This window comes from Phalacrocorax carbo, unplaced genomic scaffold, assembly GCF_963921805.1.
Source record: "Phalacrocorax carbo unplaced genomic scaffold, bPhaCar2.1 SCAFFOLD_404, whole genome shotgun sequence".
NCBI lineage: Eukaryota > Metazoa > Chordata > Aves > Suliformes > Phalacrocoracidae > Phalacrocorax > Phalacrocorax carbo.
Window position 1 is genome coordinate 1 of NW_026990492.1, and position 19,424 is coordinate 19,424.

Sequence of the window (19,424 nt, forward strand, 5' to 3'; positions counted from 1 at the left end):
AACTGCCCTGCCTGCCCCCCCAGCTGCCCCCCAGCTGCACTGCCTGCCCCCTGAGTGCCCCTGCCTGCCCCCCCAGCTGCCCCCCAGCTGCCCTGCCTGCCCCCCAGCTGCCCCCCAGCTGCCCTGCCTGCCCCCCAAGTGCCCTGCCTGCCTACCCCCCAAACTGCCCTGCCTGACCCCCGAGTGGCCTGCCTGACCCCCAGCTGCCCCCCAAGTGCCCTGCCTGCCCCCCGAGTGCCCTGCCTGCCCCCCAGCTGCCCTGCCTGCCCCCCAAGTGCCCTGCCTGCCCCCCAGCTGCCCCCCGAGTGCCCTGCCTGCCTACCCCCCAGCTGCCCTGCCTGCCCCCCAGCTGCCCTGTCTGCCCCCAGCTGCCCCCCAAGTGCCCTGCCTGCTTACCCCCCCAAACTGCCCTGCCTGCCCCCCAGCTGCCCCCCAGCTGCACTGCCTGCCCCCCAAGTGGCCTGCCTGCCCCCCAGCTGCCTTGCCCGCCCCCCCGAGTGCCCTGCCTGCCTACGCCCCAGCTGCCCTGCCTGCCCCCCGAGTGCCCTGACTGCCCCCCAGCTGCCCCCCGAGTGTCCTGCCTGCCCCCCTAGTGCCCTGACTGCCCCCCAGCTGCCCCCCGAGTGTCCTGGCTGCCCCGTTGCTGCCCCCCAACTACCCCCACTTCCCCCCAGCTGCGTCCTCAAACCCTTCCTGCCCCCCCCAAGTACCCCTGACCAGCCCCCCAGGTATCCTGACTGGCCCCCCCAACTGCCACTGCTGCCCCCCCCAAGTGCCCCCAAAGAGCCCCGGCCCCCCAAAACTGCCCCAGGGCCCCCCCGAGCTGCCCCGGCCTGTCCTGCCCCTGGGCTCGGCCGGGGGGATGGGGGGGTTTCTTGGGGGGGGGGGGGAAGGGGTCGAATTTGGGGTGCCTCTGCAGCATCTGGGGGTCTCCACGGCTGGCGGGGGGAGGGGCGGAGGGACAAGGGGGGGTCGCGGGGCTCTTGGGTGCCCCCCGGGGCCACCCCGTCCCCTCCCCCCAGCCCCCCCTCCCCCCCGTACTTACGGCGTCGCCCCGGGGGGGGCCCCCCCGGCCCCGCTGCCCTGGGGGGGGGAGGGGCAGGAAAGGGGGGGGGGGAGGGGGGATGGGGGGGGAGGACACGTCACCCCGCTGTGGCCCCCCCCGGGTTTCGGGGACACCTTGGGGGTCCCCATGGGTCCTTCAAGGGGACTTGAGGGATCCCGGGGGGGGCCTGGGGGGGACTTAGGGGGTTCCTGGGGACACTTTGGGGGGGGTCTTAGGGGTTCTGGGGGTCCCCCAAGGGGTCCTGGGGGGGGGGTCTCTCAAGGGGACGTGGGGGGTCCCCAGGGTGGGGCTGGGGAGGGCGTCCTAGAGGGGTTTGGGGTCACCTTGGGGTGTCCCAGGGGATTTGGGGGACCCCAAAAAGAAGTTGGGGGGGGTCCCCATGGCCCCTCCAGGGGACAAGGGGGGGCCGGGGGGAGCTGGGGGGTCTCGGGGGGTGCCAGAGGGAAACTGGAGGGTCCCTGGGGGTGTGGGGGGGACCCTGGGGGGTCCTGGGGGGTCACTGGGGGTCCAGGGGGGGACCCTGGGGGGGGGGCAGAGGGTCTGGGGGGACCCTCGGGGTGCCAGAGGGAAACTGGGGGGTCCCTGGGGGTGTGGGGGGGGACCCTGGGGGGTGCTGGGGGGTCACTGGGGGTCCAGGGGGGGACCCTGGGGGGGGGGGCAGAGGGTCTGGGGGGACCCTCGGGATGCCAGAGGGAAACTGGGGGGGTCCCTGGGGGTGTGGGGGGGACCCTGGGGGGTGCTGGGGGGTCCCTGAGGGTCTGGGGGGACCCTGGGGGGGTCCCAGAGAAAAACTGGGGGGTCTGGGGGGGACCCTGGGGGTCCCAGAGGGAAACTGGGGGGTCCCTGGGGTCCCTCGAGGGGCCCGGGGGGGGGTCTGGGGGCAACTCAGGGGGTCCCCGAGGGTCCTGGGGACCCCCAAGGGGACACTGGGGGACCCCGAGGGATCTGGGGGGGCCCCGGGGCCCCGAATTAGGGCTAATTAAGCTGAGGGGGGGGCCATGAAGCCCCTCCTGCCCCTGCGCTAACGGGGACCCCCAGAGCGGGGGGGGGGACATGGGGGGGGTTTGGGGGTTCAGGGCGGGGTTGGGGTGATTTGGGGGGGGGGTAGGTCAGGGTTTGGGGCAAAACTGAGGGGATTTGGGGGTTCTGGGGTGTTCTGGGGTAGGTGAGAGGGGGGTTGGGGGGTCCGGGGGGGGATTTGGGGGGGTCCAGGGGGGATTAGAGGGGTTTGGGGGGGACGGGGATGGGGGGGCAGGGATATTGGGGTTCAGGAGGGGAGGGGTTTGGGGGGGGTTAACGGGGGGTCGGAGGGATTTGGGGGGTCAGGAGGGTTTGGGGGGGTCAGGTGGGGTTTGGGGGGGGTCAGGTGGGGTTTAGGGGGGGTCAGGTGGGGTTTAGAGGGGTCCAGGTGGGGTTTGGGGGGGTCAGGAGGGGTTTGGGGGGTCAGGAGGGGTTTGGGAGGGTCAGGAGGGGTTTGGGGGGGGGTAAGGTGGGGTTTAGGGGGGTCCAGGTGGGGTTTGGGGGGGCTCAGGTGGGGTTTGGGGGGTCAGGAGGAGTTTGGGGGGGTCAGGAGGGGTTTAGGGGGGTCCAGGTGGGTTTTGGGGGTTCAGGTGGGGTTTTGGGGGTCCAGGTGGGGTTTGGGGGGTCAGGAGGGGTTGGGGGGGGTCAGGTGGGGTTTGGGGGGGTCAGGAGGGGTTGGGGGGGGTCAGGAGGGGTTTGGGGGGTCAGGAGGGGTTTGGGGGGTTCAGGTGGGGTTTGGGGGTGCCTGGAACTGGGGGTGAGGTTGGGGGTGTCAGGGGGGATTGGGGGGGGCCGGAGGAAATTGGGGGGGGTCAGACGGGAGGGCGCGGGGGGCCGGGATGGGGGCACGGGGATTTTGGGGTGCGGGATCGGGAGAAGGGGGAGGGGTCAGGGTTTGGGGGAGGAACAGGGGATTTTGGGGTGCAGAACCGGGGGGGGGGGGTCGGGACGCGGGGGGAGGCTGAGGGATTTTGGGGTGCAGGAGGAATGGGACGGGGTCAGGGTGGGGGGGGGAGGAGGGATTTTGGGGTGCTGCAGTGGTGGGACGAGGGAGTGGGAGTTTGGGGTACGGAGGGGGGATTTTGGGGTGCAGGATCAGCCGGGGGGGGGGGGTCAGTCAGGATTTGGGGTGAAAAGGGGGGGGTTTGGGGGTACAACACTGATAGCATGGGGGGGTGTCAGGATTTGGGGTGAAAAGGGGGGATTTTGGGGTGTAGGAGCTGCGGGATGGGGGGCTCGGGGCTAGGCTGGGGGAGGCGTTTGAGGGGGGGTTGGGGGGGGTCTGGGGGTCCGGGGGGGGGTTTGGGGGGGTCCGGGCGGTCCCAGGGGCCGGAGCGAAGGGTCGCGTTACCTTTTTGTTCCACTTCTACTTTTAGCACCGGAAGAAAAGGCAGAGAGAGCGGGGGGGGCGGGGGGGGGAGGGGGGGGGAGGGGGGGCGGGAAGGGGGAGGGGGAGGGGAGGGGAGGGGAGGGGGACACACGGGCGGGGAGGGGGCGAGAGAGGAGACAAAGAGAAAAGAGATTAAATGGCTTCGGCCCCCCCCAGCCCCCGCCCGCTGCTGGGGGGGCCCCGGGGGGGCTCCGGGAGGGGGGGGAGGGGCGACCCCCCCCCCCCCTTTGGGGGCAGCGAGGAGCCCCTGCGGCCCCCCCCCCCGCCCCACCCCCCCTCCGGCTCCTTTGGGGGTCCCTGAGCCCCCCCCTCCCCACCCCCACCCCCCCCCCGGGGTCGTGGGTGCCCCCGGGGGGGCCCTGAGGAGGACAGACGGACACGGGGGGGGGGGGTGATGGATGGAGATGGAGCAGGGACAGACAGACGGACACGGGGGAGGGACGGACGGACACGGAGGGGGACGGACAAATGGAAGGGGGACAGACGGACGGACGGACAGACACGGGGAGGGAGGCAGACATGTGGGGGACAGATGGACATGGGGACAGACGGACGGACAGAGGGGGCATGGAGGGATGGAAGGGTGGACAGACAGACGGACACAGGGAAGGGGATGGATGGGGGGACACGGGGGGGGATGACAGACAGACGGACAAGGAGGGGGGAAGATGGAGGAATGGAAGGGTGGACAGACAGACGGACAGGCAAAGGATGGATGAGAGGGACAGGGGAGAGGGGGAATGGACAGACGGACAGACAGGAGGGCAGATGGATGGACAGACACCTAAAGGGACGAGTGGGAGGGCGGACAGGAGGACAGACAGGTGGACGGACACACAGGCAGGCAAAGGGTGGGCGAGAGGACGGACAGAGGGACGGGGGAGAGGGGAAGGGCAAGGACAGACGGATAAAAGGGTGAACGGCTGGACGGACAGACGGACGGATGGACTGGAGAGATTCACAAAGGGACAGGTAGAAGGACGGACAGATGGACAAGGGGGGGAGCCAGTGGATGGAGGGAGGGACAGAGGGACGGACAGAGACCGGATGGACACGGGGATGGACAGACGGACAGACAGTGGGCTGGGGACGGACGGACGGGGGTGGGGACAGATGGAAGGACAGACGGACGGGGATGGACAGACGGACAGGTGGGGGGGCTGGCGATGGACGGACGGGGGGCTGGGGACGGACAGACGGACACACGGGGGGCTGGCGATGGACGGACAGACAGACGGCTGGGGTGGCTGGACGGACACACGGGGGGCTGGGGACGGACGGACGGACGGACGGGCGGGCGGGGGAGGGGCAGGGCCCCCCGGGCGGGGGGTTGGGCAGCGCCGGACGCCGGGGCCCCCCCGGGCCGCCCCTCCCCCCCCGCCCTGAGGAAGGAAGCGAAGGAGAGAGCGCGCGCGGTGGGGGCGGGGCCCCGCGGCGGTGGGGGCGGGGCCCCGCGGCGGTGGGGGCGGGGCCCCGCGGCGGTGGGGGCGGGGCCCGGCCCCGCGGCGCGCACCTGCAAAGGAAGAGGGTGCCCAACCCTGCCCCGCCCCCCGCCCCGCCCCGCCCGCCCCACACCCCGCCCCCTCCCCTCCCCCCCCCCCCCGCCCCGCGGCACGCGGCACCGGCGGGGGCGGGGCGCCGGCACGGGAGCGGCGCTGGGCGAGCCCAGGCGGGGGCGGGGCGTGTGTGGGCGTGGGCGGGGCAGGGGCGGGGCGTGGGCGGGGCGTGTGCCCCGCGTGGGGGGCGCTGGGGCCCGCCCGCCCCAGGCGTGTGCTCTTAGCGTGTGCTTAGCGTGTAATTGCATGGGCCAAACATGAGCTTAGCGTGCGCCAGGCGTGTCCTTAACATGAGCTTAGCGTGCGCCAGGCGTGTCCTTAACATGACCTTAGCGTGCGCCAGGCGTGTCCTTAACATGAGCTTAGCGTGCGCCAGGCGTGTCCTTAACATGAGCTTAGCGTGCGCCAGGCGTGTCCTTAACATGACCTTAGCGTGCGCCAGGCGTGTCCTTAACATGAGCTTAGCGTGCGCCAGGCGTGTCCTTAACATGACCTTAGCGTGCGCCAGGCGTGTCCTTAACATGAGCTTAGCGTGCGCCAGGCGTGTCCTTAACATGACCTTAGCGTGCGCCAGGCGTGTCCTTAACATGTGCTTAGCGTGCGCCAGGCGTGTCCTTAACATGACCTTAGCGTGCGCCAGGCGTGTCCTTAACATGTGCTTAGCGTGCGCCAGGCGTGTCCTTAACATGTGCTTAGCGTGCGCCAGGCGTGTCCTTAACATGTGCTTAGCGTGCGCCAGGCGTGTCCTTAACATGAGCTTAGCGTGCGCCAGGCGTGTCCTTAACATGAGCTTAGCGTGCGCCAGGCGTGTCCGTAACATGTGCTTAGCGTGCGCCAGGCGTGTCCTTAACATGAGCTTAGCGTGCGCCAGGCGTGTCCTTAACATGACCTTAGCGTGCGCCAGGCGTGTCCTTAACATGAGCTTAGCGTGCGCCAGGCGTGTCCTTAACATGAGCTTAGCGTGCGCCAGGCGTGTCCTTAACATGTGCTTAGCGTGCGCCAGGCGTGTCCTTAACATGACCTTAGCGTGCGCCAGGCGTGTCCTTAACATGTGCTTAGCGTGCGCCAGGCGTGTCCTTAACATGAGCTTAGCGTGCGCCAGGCGTGTCGTTAACATGTGCTTAGCGTGCGCCAGGCGTGTCCTTAACATGAGCTTAGCGTGCGCCAGGCGTGTCCTTAACATGTGCTTAGCGTGCGCCAGGCGTGTCCTTAACATGAGCTTAGCGTGCGCCAGGCGTGTCCTTAACATGAGCTTAGCGTGCGCCAGGCGTGTCCTTAACATGTGCTTAGCGTGCGCCAGGCGTGTCCTTAACATGACCTTAGCGTGCGCCAGGCGTGTCCTTAACATGAGCTTAGCGTGCGCCAGGCGTGTCCTTAACATGTGCTTAGCGTGCGCCAGGCGTGTCCTTAACATGAGCTTAGCGTGCGCCAGGCGTGTCCTTAACATGAGCTTAGCGTGCACCAGGCGTGTCCTTAACATGTGCTTAGCGTGCGCCAGGCGTGTCCTTAACATGTGCTTAGTGTGCACCAGGCGTGTCCGTAACATGTGCTTTAGCGTGCGCCAGACGTGTCCTTAACATGTGCTTAGCGTGCGCCAGGCGTGTCCTTAACATGAGCTTAGCGTGCGCCAGGCGTGTCCTTAACATGTGCTTAGCGTGTGGCAGGCGTGTGCCCCACATGGGGGTGCTGGGCCCACCACGCATGTGCTTAGCATGTGCTGGTGTGTGCTTAGCGTGTCATTGCATGCCTCAAACATGTGCTTAGCATGTGCCAGGCATGTCCTTATCGTGTCCTTATCATGTGGCAGGCGTGTGCCCCACGTGGGGGTGCCGGGGCCAGCATGCACCACGTGTGTGCACGTATGTGCTTAGCATGGGCCAAACATGTGCTTAGCGTGTGCCAGGCATGTTCTTAGCATGTAATTTCATGTACCAAACACGCGCTGAGCATGTACCAGGCATGTGCTCAGCGTGTGCCAGCGCGCACTGGGAGTGAGCTGGGTACTTGCGTGTGCCAGGTGCGTGCCTAGTGCATACATGCATGTGCTTAACACGTGCTAGGCATGTTTACCATGTGGTACCACACGCAAGACACCAGCTGGGTTGGCACCGGCACGTGCTTAGCGTGTGCCAGCGCCCGGCACGCGTCCAACACGTGCAAACGTGCGGCACACGCGTGCTTGGCGTGTGCTGAGCGTGTACCGGCTTACACCAGGTGTGTATCTAGCATGTACGTGTGCTTAGCGTGCGCTTAGCATGTACTGGCGTCCTCAGGATGCGCCAGCTTGCACGAGACATGTCTTTAGCATGTACGGGTGGGCTTAGCACATACACACGTGCTTGGCATGTGCTTAGTGTGTGCTTGGCATGTACAGGTGTGCCTGGCATGTGCCTGGCATGTGCACGTGTGCTTAGGACGCACCAGCTTGCACAAGACGTGTATTTAACACGTACATGTGTGCTTTGCATGCGCTTAGCATGTACAAGTGTGCCTGGCGTGTGCGTGGCGTGTGCGTGGCGTGGGTGCAGTGTGTGCATGTGTGTGGCGTGAGCCTGGTGTGTGCGTGGCGTGTGCGTGCGTGTGCCTGGCGTGTGCATGTGCCTGGCGTGTGCCTGGCGGTGGCGTGGCGTGGGTGTGGCGTGTGCGTGCGTGTGGCGTGTGCGTGCGTGTGCATGACGTGTGCCTGGCGTGCACGTGGCATGTGCGTGGCGTGTGCCTGGCGTGTGCCTGGCGTGCGCGTGGCGTGTGCACGTGCCTGGCGTGTGCCTGGTGTGGGCGTGGCGTGTTCCTGGCGTGGGCTGGGCGTGGCGTGGGCGTGTGTGGGGCGTGTGCACGTGCCTGGCGTGTGCGGGGCGTGTGCGGGGCGTGTGGGGGCGTGTGCATGTGCCTGGCGTGTGCTTGACGTGTGCGTGGGCGGGGCGTGTGCGTGGGCATGTGCGTGGGCGTGTGCGGGGCATGTGCGGGGCATGTGGGGTGCGTGTGCGGGGCGTGTGCACGTGCCTGGCGTGTGTGGGGCGTGTGCGGTGCGTGTGGGGGGCGTGTGCGTGGGCGTGTGCGTGGCATGTGCGTGGCGTGTGCCTGGCGTGGGCGTGGCGTGGACATGGCGTGTGCACGTGCCTGGCGTGGGCGTGGCGTGTGCGTGGCGTGTTCCTGGCGTGGGCCGGGCGTGGCGTGGGCGTGTGTGGGGCGTGTGCACGTGCCTGGCGTGTGCGGGGCGTGTGCGGGGCATGTGCGGGGCGTGTGGGGGGCGTGTGGGGTGCGTGTGGGGGGCGTGGGCGTGGGCGCGCCCAGGCGTGCCCGGCGCGGGGCGGTGCCGCGTGTCGCGGTGCCGGGGGCTCCGACGCTCCCTCCGGCGGCTCCGGCGGCGGCTGCAAAGCAAAGGGGGGGGGGGGGTGGGGGGGTGGGGGGTCCCGCGACGGCGCCTGGGGAGAGACGGGGCCGACCCCCCCCGGGGGGGGGCGCAGGGGGTCGCACCCCCAAACCGAGGGGATGTGGGGGGGCTGGGGGGGGGGTCGCAGCCCCCCCAAACCGAGGGGATGTGGGGGGGCTGGGGGGGGGGTCGCACCCCCAAACCGAGGGGATGTGGGGGAGTCTTGGGGGGGTGTCGCAGCCCCCCCAAACAGAGGGGATGTAGGGGGTACTGGAGGGGGGGGTTCACCCCCAAACCGAGGGGATGTGGGGGGGGTCCTGGGGGGGTCACAGCCCCCCTAGATAAAGGGGATGCAGGGGGGTCCTGGGTGGGGGTTCACACCCCCAAACCGAGGGGACGAGGGGGGTCCCTGGAGGGGGTCAGAGCCCCCCCAAACCGATGGGACGTGGGGGGGCCCTGGGGGGTGTCGCAGCCCCCCCAAACCGGGGGGACTCAGACCCCAAGTGGGGGGGACACGGGGGGGGGCAGCTTCACAAACAGGGACACACAGGGGTTGGGCCCCAATTTGGGGGGGGGGGGGCACTGAGGGCAGGACCCCCCCGATGGGGGGAGGGGGGATGCACCCCCAAATCTTGGGGGGGGGGGGATGTATCAGCGTCTCCCAACCCCCCCCCAGTGGGCTCCCACAAGGCTCTGGGGCACAGCTGGGGGGGGCATGGGGGGGCACTGCGCCCCCCACCTCGGAGAGGCCCAGGGGGTGGGGGTGGGGGGCAGGACTTCCTGGTTTGCTCTGGTGGGGGGGGGGGGTCCCTGCCCCCCCCCCCATGTCACCCCTCGCCCCCCCCCAGGCATCTGGGTGCCCCCAGGGGTGGGTGGGGGACGGGGGGGCAGGGGGCTGTGGGGTGCTACGGTATGGGTGCTGGGGGGGCTGGGGGGGATAGGGGCCAGGGCAATGTGGGTGCCTGTGGGTGCTGTGGGGTGCTATGGGGCAGGGTGCTATGGAGTGGGAACCTGTGGGTGCTGTGGGGCGGGGACCTGTGGGTTCTGTGGGGTAGGGGGCTGTGGGGTGCTATGGGGCAGGGGGCTGTGGGTTCTGTGGGGTAGGGGGCTGTGGGGTGCTATGGGGCGGGGGTCTGTGGGTGCTGTGGGGTAGGGGGCTGTGGGGTGGGGATCTGTGGGTGCTGTGGGGCAGAGGGTGCTGGGTGCTATGGGGTGGGGTACTCTGAGGGCTGTGGGGCTGGGTGCTGTGGGGTGCCGTGGGGCAGGACTCTCTGTGGGGGGCACAGGCCCACTGCGCCTCCAGGTACTTGGGGGTGCCGGGGCTGGGGGAGCCGTGGGGGCTGGGGGAGTGGTGGGGCGGGGCGGGGCCGCCGTGGGGCGGGGCGGGGCGCGGCGGGGCGTGGCAGGGCGGGGCGGGGCGGGGCAGGACTCACTGTAGGGCACGCAGTCGTACTGCACCTCCAGGTACTTGTAGGTCCCCGGGCAGGGGTCGGGGAAGGCGTCGGAGCCGGCCACCACCACGCACTGCGTCCGGTTGTTGCACCTGCGGGGGGCGGGGGGGGATGGGGGGCACAGGGGGGCGGGGGGGTCAGGGGGGGACAGGGGGGATGGGGGGGACGGGGGGGACAGCGGGGATGGGGGGACGGGGGGACGGCGGGGACGGGGGGACAGGGGGGCGGGGGGGACAGGGGGGACACGGGGGACACGGGGGACACGGGGGGACAGTGGGGACACGGGGGGATGGTGAGGACGGTGGGGACACGGGGGACATGGGGGGATGGTGGGGACATGGGGGGATGGTGGGGACATGGGGGACGAGGGGAACATGTGGGACACGGGGGACACGGGGGACACGGGGATGGTGGGGACACGGGGGACACGGGGATGGTGGGGACACGGGGGACACGGGGGACACGGGGGGACAGTGGGGACACGGGGGGATGGTGAGGACGGTGGGGACACGGGGGACATGGGGGATGGTGGGGACACGGGGGACACGGGGGACACGGGGGACACAGGGGATGGTGGGGACACGGGGGACACGGGGATGGTGGGGACACGGGGGACACGGGGGACACGGGGATGGTGGGGACATGGGGGACACGGGGGACGGGGGGACACGGGGATGGTGGGGACATGGGGGACACGGGGGACGGGGGGACACGGGGGACACGGGGGATGGTGGGGACATGGGGGACACGGGGGACGGGGGGACACGGGGGACACGGGGGATGGTGGGGACATGGGGGACACAGGGGGACGGGGGGGACATGAGGGACATGGGGGGATGGTGGGGACACGGGGGGATGGTGGGGACACGGGGACACGGGGGACAGTGGGGACATGGGGGGATGGTGAGGACGGTGGGGACACGGGGGACACGGGGGGATGGTGGGGACACGGGGGACATGGGGGACAGTGGGGACATGGGGGGATGGTGAGGACGGTGGGGACACGGGGGACACGGGGGGATGGTGGGGACACGGGGGACATGGGGGACAGTGGGGACATGGGGGGATGGTGAGGACGGTGGGGACATGGGGGACACGGGGGGATGGTGGGGACACGAGGGACACGGGGGACACGGGGGACATGGGGGGATGGTGGGGACACGAGGGACACGGGGATGGTGGGGACATGGGGGACATGGGGGACACGGGGGACACGGGGACATGGGGGACATGGGGGATGGTGGGGACATGGGGGGATGGTGAGGACGGTGGGGACACGGGGGACACGGGGGACACGGGGACACGGGGGGATGGTGGGGACACGGGGGACACGGGGGGATGGTGGGGACACGGGGGACACGGGGGACACGGGGGGATGGTGGGGACACGAGGGACACGACACAGGACACGGAGGTGGGGACCTGGGCGCAGGGGACACCTCCCGTGGCCCGGGTTGGGGGGACGGGGGACACGGGGACGTCCCTGCGCTGTCCCCAGGCCCCTGAGCTGTGCCGTGTCCCCACGCTGTCCCCATGCCCCTGTGCCACCCCCTGTCCCCGTGTCCCCACGCTGTCCCTGTGTCCCTGTGCCACCCCCTGTCCCCGTGTCCCCACGCTGTCCCCACGCCCCTGTGCCACCCCCCGTCCCCGTGTCCCCACGCTGTCCCCATGCCCCTGTGCCACCCCCTGTCCCCGTGTCCCCACGCTGTCCCCATGCCCCTGTGCCACCCCCCGTCCCCGTGTCCCCACGCTGTCCCCGTGTCCCCACGCTGTCCCCGTGTCCCCACGCTGTCCCCACGCCCCTGTGCCACCCCCTGTCCCCGTGTCCCCACGCTGTCCCCCTGTCCCTGTGCCACCCCCTGTCCCCGTGTCCCCACGCTGTCCCCGTGTCCCCACGCTGTCCCCATGCCCCTGTGCCACCCCCCGTCCCCGTGTCCCCACGCTGTCCCCATGCCCCTGTGCCACCCCCTGTCCCCGTGTCCCCACGCTGTCCCCATGCCCCTGTGCCACCCCCCGTCCCCGTGTCCCCACGCTGTCCCCGTGTCCCCACGCTGTCCCCATGCCCCTGTGCCACCCCCCGTCCCCGTGTCCCCACGCTGTCCCCGTGTCCCTGTGCCACCCCCTGTCCCCGTGTCCCCACGCTGTCCCCGTGTCCCCACGCTGTCCCCGTGTCCCTGTGCCACCCCCTGTCCCCGTGTCCCCACGCTGTCCCCGTGTCCCTGTGCCACCCCCCGTCCCCGTGTCCCCACGCTGTCCCCGTGTCCCCACGCTGTCCCCGTGTCCCTGTGCCACCCCCTGTCCCTGTGTCCCCACGCTGTCCCCGTGTCCCTGTGCCACCCGACAGCCCCCCATCCCTGCCTGCCCCCCGATTCCCCCCAATGTCCCCTGTCACCGTCCCTGCACTGCACCACGTCCCTGGGCCACCCGGCCCTTGTCCCCACGGGGTCCCCACGGGGTCCCCACGGGGTCCCCAGGCTGCCCCACGGCCCTGTGCCACCCACACGTGGTGTCCCCACGTCGCCAGTCCTGTGTCCCCCTGCCACCCCCACATCCCCCACATGTCCCCACGTCCCCCACATGTCCCCATCACCCCATGTGTCCCGGTGTCCCCATCCCCCCCGTGTCCCCACACCACCTGCTTGTCCTCGTGTGACTGCTTCCCCCGTGGCCTCCCCCGTCCCCACGTCCCCACCCTGTCCCCATGTCCCTGACCTGTCCCCACGTCTGACTGCTTCCGCGACGGCCCCGTGTCCCCACACCTTGTACCTGTCCCCATGTCCCCTGCCTGTCCCCATGTCACCTACCTGTCCCCATGTCACCTACCTGTCCCCCCATCCCCTGCCTGTCCCCCCGGTCCCCTGCCTGTCCCCCCGTCCGCTGCCTGTCCCCCCCGTCCCCTGCCTGTTCCCCCGTCCCCTGCCTGTGTCCCCGTCCCCTGCCTGTCCCCCCCGTCCCCTGCCTGTCCCCCCCGTCCCCTGCCTGTGTCCCCGTCCCCTGCCTGTCCCCCCGTCCCCTGCCTGTCCCCCCCACCCCCTGCCTGTCCCCCGTCCCCTGCCTGTCCCCCCGTCCCCTGCCTGTCCCCCCCACCCCCTGCCTGTCCCCCGTCCCCTGCCTGTGTCCCCGTCCCCTGCCTGTCCCCCCGTCCCCTGCCTGTCCCCCGTCCCCTGCCTGTCCCCCCCGTCCCCTGCCTGTCCCCCGTCCCCTGCCTGTCCCCCCCACCCCCTGCCTGTCCCCCGTCCCCTGCCTGTCCCCCGTCCCCTGCCTGTCCCCCCCACCCCCTGCCTGTCCCCCGTCCCCTGCCTGTCCCCCGTCCCCTGCCTGTCCCCCCCGTCCCCTGCCTGTCCCCCCCACCCCCTGCCTGTCCCCCGTCCCCTGCCTGTGTCCCCGTCCCCTGCCTGTCCTCCCCGTCCCCTGCCTGTCCCCCCCGTCCCCTGCCTGTCCCCCCCACCCCCTGCCTGTCCCCCGTCCCCTGCCTGTGTCCCCGTCCCCTGCCTGTCCCCCCGTCCCCTGCCTGTCCCCCGTCCCCTGCCTGTCCCCCCATCCCCTGCCTGTCCCCCGTCCCCTGCCTGTGTCCCCGTCCCCTGCCTGTCCCCCCCACCCCCTGCCTGTCCCCCGTCCCCTGCCTGTGTCCCCGTCCCCTGCCTGTCCCCCCGTCCCCTGCCTGTCCCCCGTCCCCTGCCTGTCCCCCCCACCCCCTGCCTGTCCCCCGTCCCCTGCCTGTGTCCCCGTCCCCTGCCTGTCCCCCCCACCCCCTGCCTGTCCCCCGTCCCCTGCCTGTGTCCCCGTCCCCTGCCTGTCCCCCCGTCCCCTGCCTGTCCCCCGTCCCCTGCCTGTCCCCCCATCCCCTGCCTGTCCCCCGTCCCCTGCCTGTCCCCCCCATCCCCTGCCTGTCCCCATGTCCCCTGCCTGTCCCCATGTCCCCTGCCTGTCCCCCCCATCCCCTGCCTGTCCCCCCATCCCCTGCCTGTCCCCCCGTCCCCTGCCTGTCCCCCCCGTCCCCTGCCTGTGTCCCCGTCCCCTGCCTGTGTCCCCCGTCCCCTGCCTGTGTCCCCATCCCCAGCCTGTGTCCCCATCCCCTGCCTGTCCCCCCCGTCCCCTGCCTGTCCCCCCCGTCCCCTGCCTGTCCCCCCACCCCCTGCCTGTCCCCCCGTCCCCTGCCTGTCCCCCCGTCCCCTGCCTGTCCCCATGTCCCCTGCCTGTCCCCCCCGCCCCCTGCCTGTCCCCCCCATCCCCTGCCTGTCCCCATGTCCCTTGCCTGTCCCCCCGTCCCCTGCCTGTGTCCCCATCCCCTGCCTGTGTCCCCATCCCCAGCCTGTCCCCATGTCCCCTGCCTGTGTCCCCCATCCCCTGCCTGTTCCCCCATCCCCTGCCTGTGTCCCCATCCCCTGCCTGTCCCCCCCGCGCCCCCGTCCCCGCGCCCCCATCCCCGCACCTCTGGGCCATGATCTTGAAGGCGTCGGGCAGGTAGCACTGCACGTTCTCCATCTGGAAGGGGTCGGCGTCGCAGATCTTGTCGTCGGTGCGCCCGTAGTTGGCGTTCTCCACCATCACCACGTCGCTGCCCGGGCACCGCAGCTCGATGGGGTACCCCTCGCACGCCAGCTCCCGCCGCACCAGCCCGAAGGGCAGCCCGGCCCGGCTCAGCCCTGCGGGGGGCACGCCTGGGTCCTGCACGCCCCGCCACGCGCCCCCGCCACGCGGCCCCGCCCCGGGAACCCCACCCTGGGACCCTGCCCCGGGAACCCCGCCCCGGGACCCCGCCCCGGGACCCTGCCCCGGGAACCCCGCCCCGGGAACCCCGCCCCGGGGACCCTGCCCCGGGACCCCGCCCCAGGAACCCCGCCCCGGGGACCCTGCCCCGGGAACCCCGCCCCGGGAACCCCGCCCCGGGGACCCCACCCCAGGGACCCCACCCCGGGGACCCTGCCCCGGGACCCCCGCCCCGGGAACCCCCGCCCCGGGAACCCCGCCCCGGGACCCGCCCCGGGAACCCCGCCCCAGGGACCCTGCCCCGGGAACCCGCCCCGGGACCCTGCCCCGGGAACCCCGCCCCGGGACCCTGCCCCGGGGACCCCACCCTGGGACCCTGCCCCGGGAACCCCGCCCCGGGACCCTGCCCTGGGACCCTGTCCCGGGACCCCGCCCCGGGAACCCCGCCCCGGGAACCCCGCCCCGGGACCCTGCCCCGGGGACCCCACCCTGGGACCCTGCCCCGGGAACCCCGCCCCGGGGACCCCGCCCCGGGAACCCCGCCCCGGGACCCTGCCCCGGGAACCCCGCCCCGGGAACCCCGCCCCGGGAACCCCGCCCCGGGACCCCGGCCCTGGGAACCCCGCCCCGGGACCCTGCCCCGGGAACCCCGCCCCGGGACCCCGGCCCTGGGAACCCCGCCCCGGGACCCTGCCCCGGGAACCCCGCCCCAGGAACCCCGCCCCGGGAACCCCGCCCCGGGAACCCCGCCCCGGGGACCCCACCCCGGGGACCCTGCCCCGGGGACCCCCGCCCCGGGAACCCCGCCCCGGGACCCGCCCCGGGAACCCCGCCCCAGGGACCCTGCCCCAGGAACCCGCCCCGGGAACCCCGCCCCGGGAACCCCGCCCCGGGAACCCCGCCCCGGGAACCCCACCCCGCGACCCTGCCCCGGGAACCCCGCCCTGGGACTCCCGCCCCGGGAACCCCGCCCCGGGAACCCCGCCCCGGGACCCTGCCCTGGGAACCCCGCCCCGGGAACCCCGCCCCGGGAACCCCGCCCTGGGAACCCCGCCCCGGGAACCCCACCCTGGGACCCTGCCCTGGGAACCCTGCCCCACGCCCCTGCCCCAGGACCCCTGCCCCAGGACCCCTGCCCCGGGACCCCAGCACCCTCGCCACACACCCCCGCCCTGCGCCCCCACCCCGGGACCCCCGCCCCACACCCCCACCCTGGGACCCCCCACCCCTGCCACACACCCCCGCCCCGGGGACACCCCGCCCCGGAACCCTGCACACCCTGATGGACCCCGCCACGACCCCCGAGTGCCAGGACCCCAACCCTGGGGACCCCCCACCCTGGGGACCCTGCACACCCTGACAGACCCCCGCCACAACCCCTGAGCGCCGGGACCCCTACCCCGGGGACCCCCACCCTGGAGCCCTGCACACTCTGACTGACCCCTGCCACAACCCCCAACCACTGGGACCCCAACCCTGGGCACCCCCCACCCTGGGGACCCCCGCTGCGGGGACACCCTGACAGACCCCCACCAGGACCCCCGAGCACCAGGACCCCCACCCTGGGGACCCCTCACCCTGGGGACCCTGCACACCCTGACAGACCCCAGCCAGGACCCCTGCCCCAGGACCCCCACCCTGGGGACCCCTCACCCCCTGGGACCCCGCACACCCCAACTGGGACCCCCGCCCTAGGGACCCCCCACCCCTGGGACTCTGCACACCCCAACAGACCCCCACCACAACCCCCAACTGGGACCCTCACCCTGGTGACCCCCGCCCTGGGGACCCCCTGCCCCTGGGACTCCGCACACCCCACTGCCACGCCGGGACCCCTGACTGGGACCCCCACCCTGGGGCGCCTGCCCTGGGACCCTGCACACCCTGACAGACCCCCAACCAGGACTCCCGCCCTCGGACCCCCCACCTTGGGGACCCCCGACCCTGGGGACCCTCCAACACTGCACACCCTGACGGACCCCTGCCACGACCCCCAGCTGGGCCCCCTGCCCTGGGGACCTCCCGCCCTGGGGACCCCCCACCCCTGGGACTCTGCACACCCCACTGCCATGCCGGGACCCCCGCTCGGGACCCCCGCCCTGGGACCCAGCACACCCTGACAGACCCCCGTCCCAGGACCCCCAATGGGGACCCCCTGCCCGGGACCCCCACCCCTGGGGCCCTGTATGCCCTGCTGCCACACCCAGACCCGAGCCCCAGGACCCCCTGCTCCTGGGGACCCTGCACACCCCAACGGACCCCTACCACAGACCCCCGACCGGGACCCCCACCCGTGGGGCCACGCACGCCCCAGTGGACCCCCGCCTTGGAGCCCTGACCGGGACCCCCACTCGTGGGGCCACGCACGCCCCAGGGGACCCCCGCCTTGGAGCCCTGACTGGGACCCCCACCCGTGGGGCCACGCACGCCCCAGGGGACCCCCGCCCCTGGGGTCCTGCACGCCCAGCCACAGACCCCCACCCTGGGGACCCCTGCCCAGACACCTGGGTCCCTGCACACCCTGCTGCCACACCCAGACCCCTGCCCTGGGACCCCCTGCCTTGGGACCCCCCACTCTTGGGACCCCCACCTGGACACCTGGGTCCCTGCACACCCCGCCACTGCACCCAGGACCCCCACCCGGGGGACCCCCTGCCCAGGGGACCCCCCACCCAGACACCTGAGTCCCTGCACTCCCCGCTGCCATGCCCAGGACCCCCACCCTGGGGACCCCCACCCTGGGGACCCCCACCCAGACGCCTGGGTCCCTGCACACCCCACCACTGCACCCGGTGACCCCCCACCCCTGGGACCCTCCAACTCCCCACCCGCCCCCAGGACAACACCTCCGTGCACACACGTGTGCAAGGCCCGCCTGACCCCATGCACGTGCGGTGCCGCGGGGGCAGCTCTGCCTCTTGCACGAGGCTTGTGCAAGGTCTGCGTGGGGCTCGTATGAGGGTTGCAGGACTCTCACGCTGGCCTTGCACGCCCCTTGCACACCCCTCGCACAGGGGCATCGCCCAGAGTCTTGCACGGGTCTGTGTGTCTCTTGGCCAGGCAAGACCTTTGTGCAAGCCTTGCACGCCCCTTGCACAGCCCTTGCACGAGCCTCGCACGAGGCAGCTTGCACAGGCCTTGCGCAGCTCTGCACCCCTCTTACCCAGGTATTGTGCAGGTCTTATGTGAGCCTTGCACACCCCTTGCACGCGCCTTACACATCCCTCGCACAAGCCAGCTTGCACGGACCTTGCACAAGCCTGCGCCCCTTTTGCCCGGGCATTGTGCAGGTCTCACGCAAACCTTGCATCCCCTTGCACAAGCCTTGCACACCCCTTGCACGGACCTTGCACAGCTCTCTGCGCCTCTTTGCCAGGCACTGTATAGGTCTCACACGAGCCTTGCACACCCCTTGCACAAGCCTCGCACGAGGCAGCTCGCGCGGGCCTTGCACAACCACGCACCTCTTCTCTAGGTATTGCACAGGCCTCACACAAGCCTTGCACGCCCCTTGCACGAGCTTCACGCACCCTTTGCACGAGCCTCGCACAGGGCAGCTCGCACAGCTCCGCGCACGTCTTGCGCAGGCCTCGCACGCCCCTCGCACGGGGCCTTGCACGAGGCCGTGCACCCCCTAACCAGGCAGCACGTCCCCCCCTCCCCAGGGGACCCAGGCGTCGGGGCGCCCCCTCCCCACCCCCGCGCCCCTCCCCCCACGGGTGCCTACCTTGGGTGGCCGAGGTGACGAGGACGGCGGTGACGAGGAGGCTGCGCAGGGCGGGGGCGGGGCGGGCCATGGCGGGGGAGGGGCGCTGCCGGCCCCCCACGGCCTCACCGGGCACCGACCTGCGGGAGAGAGGGGGAGGGGGTCGGCGGAGGCGGGGGGGAGGGGGGCTGCCCAGCCCCCCCCCCCCAACCGCAGGGGGAGGGGAGGGCGCCGCGGGGGGGGTGGGGGGGGGTCGCGGCGATTAACGGCGAGGATTAAAAGATGGGTTGGGGGAGGGGAAGGACCCAGCCGTCTGCCCCCCCCCCCCCCCCAGCATCTGGACCACCCCTCCCCCCTCCAGAAGGGACCCAGGCGTCCGGGACCCCCCCGCCCCCCCCCCAATCCGCGGCTCAGCGGCCCCCGGGGGGGGGGCGGGGGGGTAAAGCCGATTGCGGCCCAGAGCCCCCCCCCCCCAAAAGGGGATCCGGGACGCCCCCAGGCCCCCCCCGGGGTGCGGCCCCCCCCCCCTCCCCGCCGCGCTCACCCCGTGCGGGGGATGGGGCCGCGGGGCATTGTGGGAAGCTCAGCCCCGGCCGGCAGCTCCCATCCGGCGCGTTGCCATGGGAACGGCGCCGCGGGGCATTGTGGGAAACTCACCGCCCCCCCCCCAACCCCCCCACCCCCCCCCGCCCGGTGATGGGGGGGGCCGCGGGGCATTGTGGGAACGAACCGGTGATGGGGGGGCCCGCACCGCCTTCCCGGCGTGCCTTGCGCGCCGCCATCGCGCCCACCCCCCCCCCCCATGGGGACCCCCAGCCCCCTCCGGGGACCCCCCCATCCCCCCCCGTGGGGGGAAACTGAGGCACACGGTGGCCCGGGGAGGGGGGGGGCGCCCCCCCAAACCCTCCCCCTGCTGCCCCCCCTTCATCTCCCCCCCCCCCATCGCACAGCCCCCCCACCCCATTTTCATGCCGCCCCCCCCAGTTAGCTCAGGCCCCCGCCCTATCGCCCCCCCCCCCCAATTTTGCACAGCCCCCCCGCATTGCACGGCGCCCCCCTCCCCATTTTGCACAGGGCGCCCCCCCTTATTGAACACGGCCCCCCCCCATTTTGCACAGCCCCCCCATTTTGCACAGGGCCCCCCTCATTTCACACC

At 72.2% G+C, this 19,424-nt stretch overlaps 1 protein-coding gene across 1 annotated transcript; it reads right to left on the reverse strand.

Moving 5' to 3' along the window:
- Window positions 1-3,264: 3,264 nt before the first annotated feature.
- Window positions 3,265-18,864, reverse strand: LOC135311265 (adhesion G protein-coupled receptor L1-like). Its single transcript, XM_064440393.1, has 5 exons — window positions 18,813-18,864; window positions 18,290-18,408; window positions 14,285-14,498; window positions 9,836-9,945; window positions 3,265-3,452 (listed from the first exon to the last, which is right to left on the reverse strand). Exons 1-5 carry the CDS (start codon window positions 18,839-18,841, stop codon window positions 3,265-3,267), a joined length of 660 nt encoding a protein of 219 aa, XP_064296463.1. The 5' UTR covers window positions 18,842-18,864.
- Window positions 18,865-19,424: the final 560 nt, after the last annotated feature.

What these genes read in the sequence shown, in the direction of transcription:
- LOC135311265 (XM_064440393.1), bottom strand. Translation starts at nt 18,841, where the DNA reads ATGCCCCGCGGCCCCATCCCCCGCACGGG. An exon ending in GGCCCCATCCCCCGCACGGG is followed by an intron (nt 18,409 to 18,812) that starts GTGAGCGCGGCG and finishes TCTCTCCCGCAG; the next exon opens with GTCGGTGCCCGGTGAGGCCG. An exon ending in CGTCACCTCGGCCACCCAAG is followed by an intron (nt 14,499 to 18,289) that starts GTAGGCACCCGT and finishes TGCCCCCCGCAG; the next exon opens with GGCTGAGCCGGGCCGGGCTG.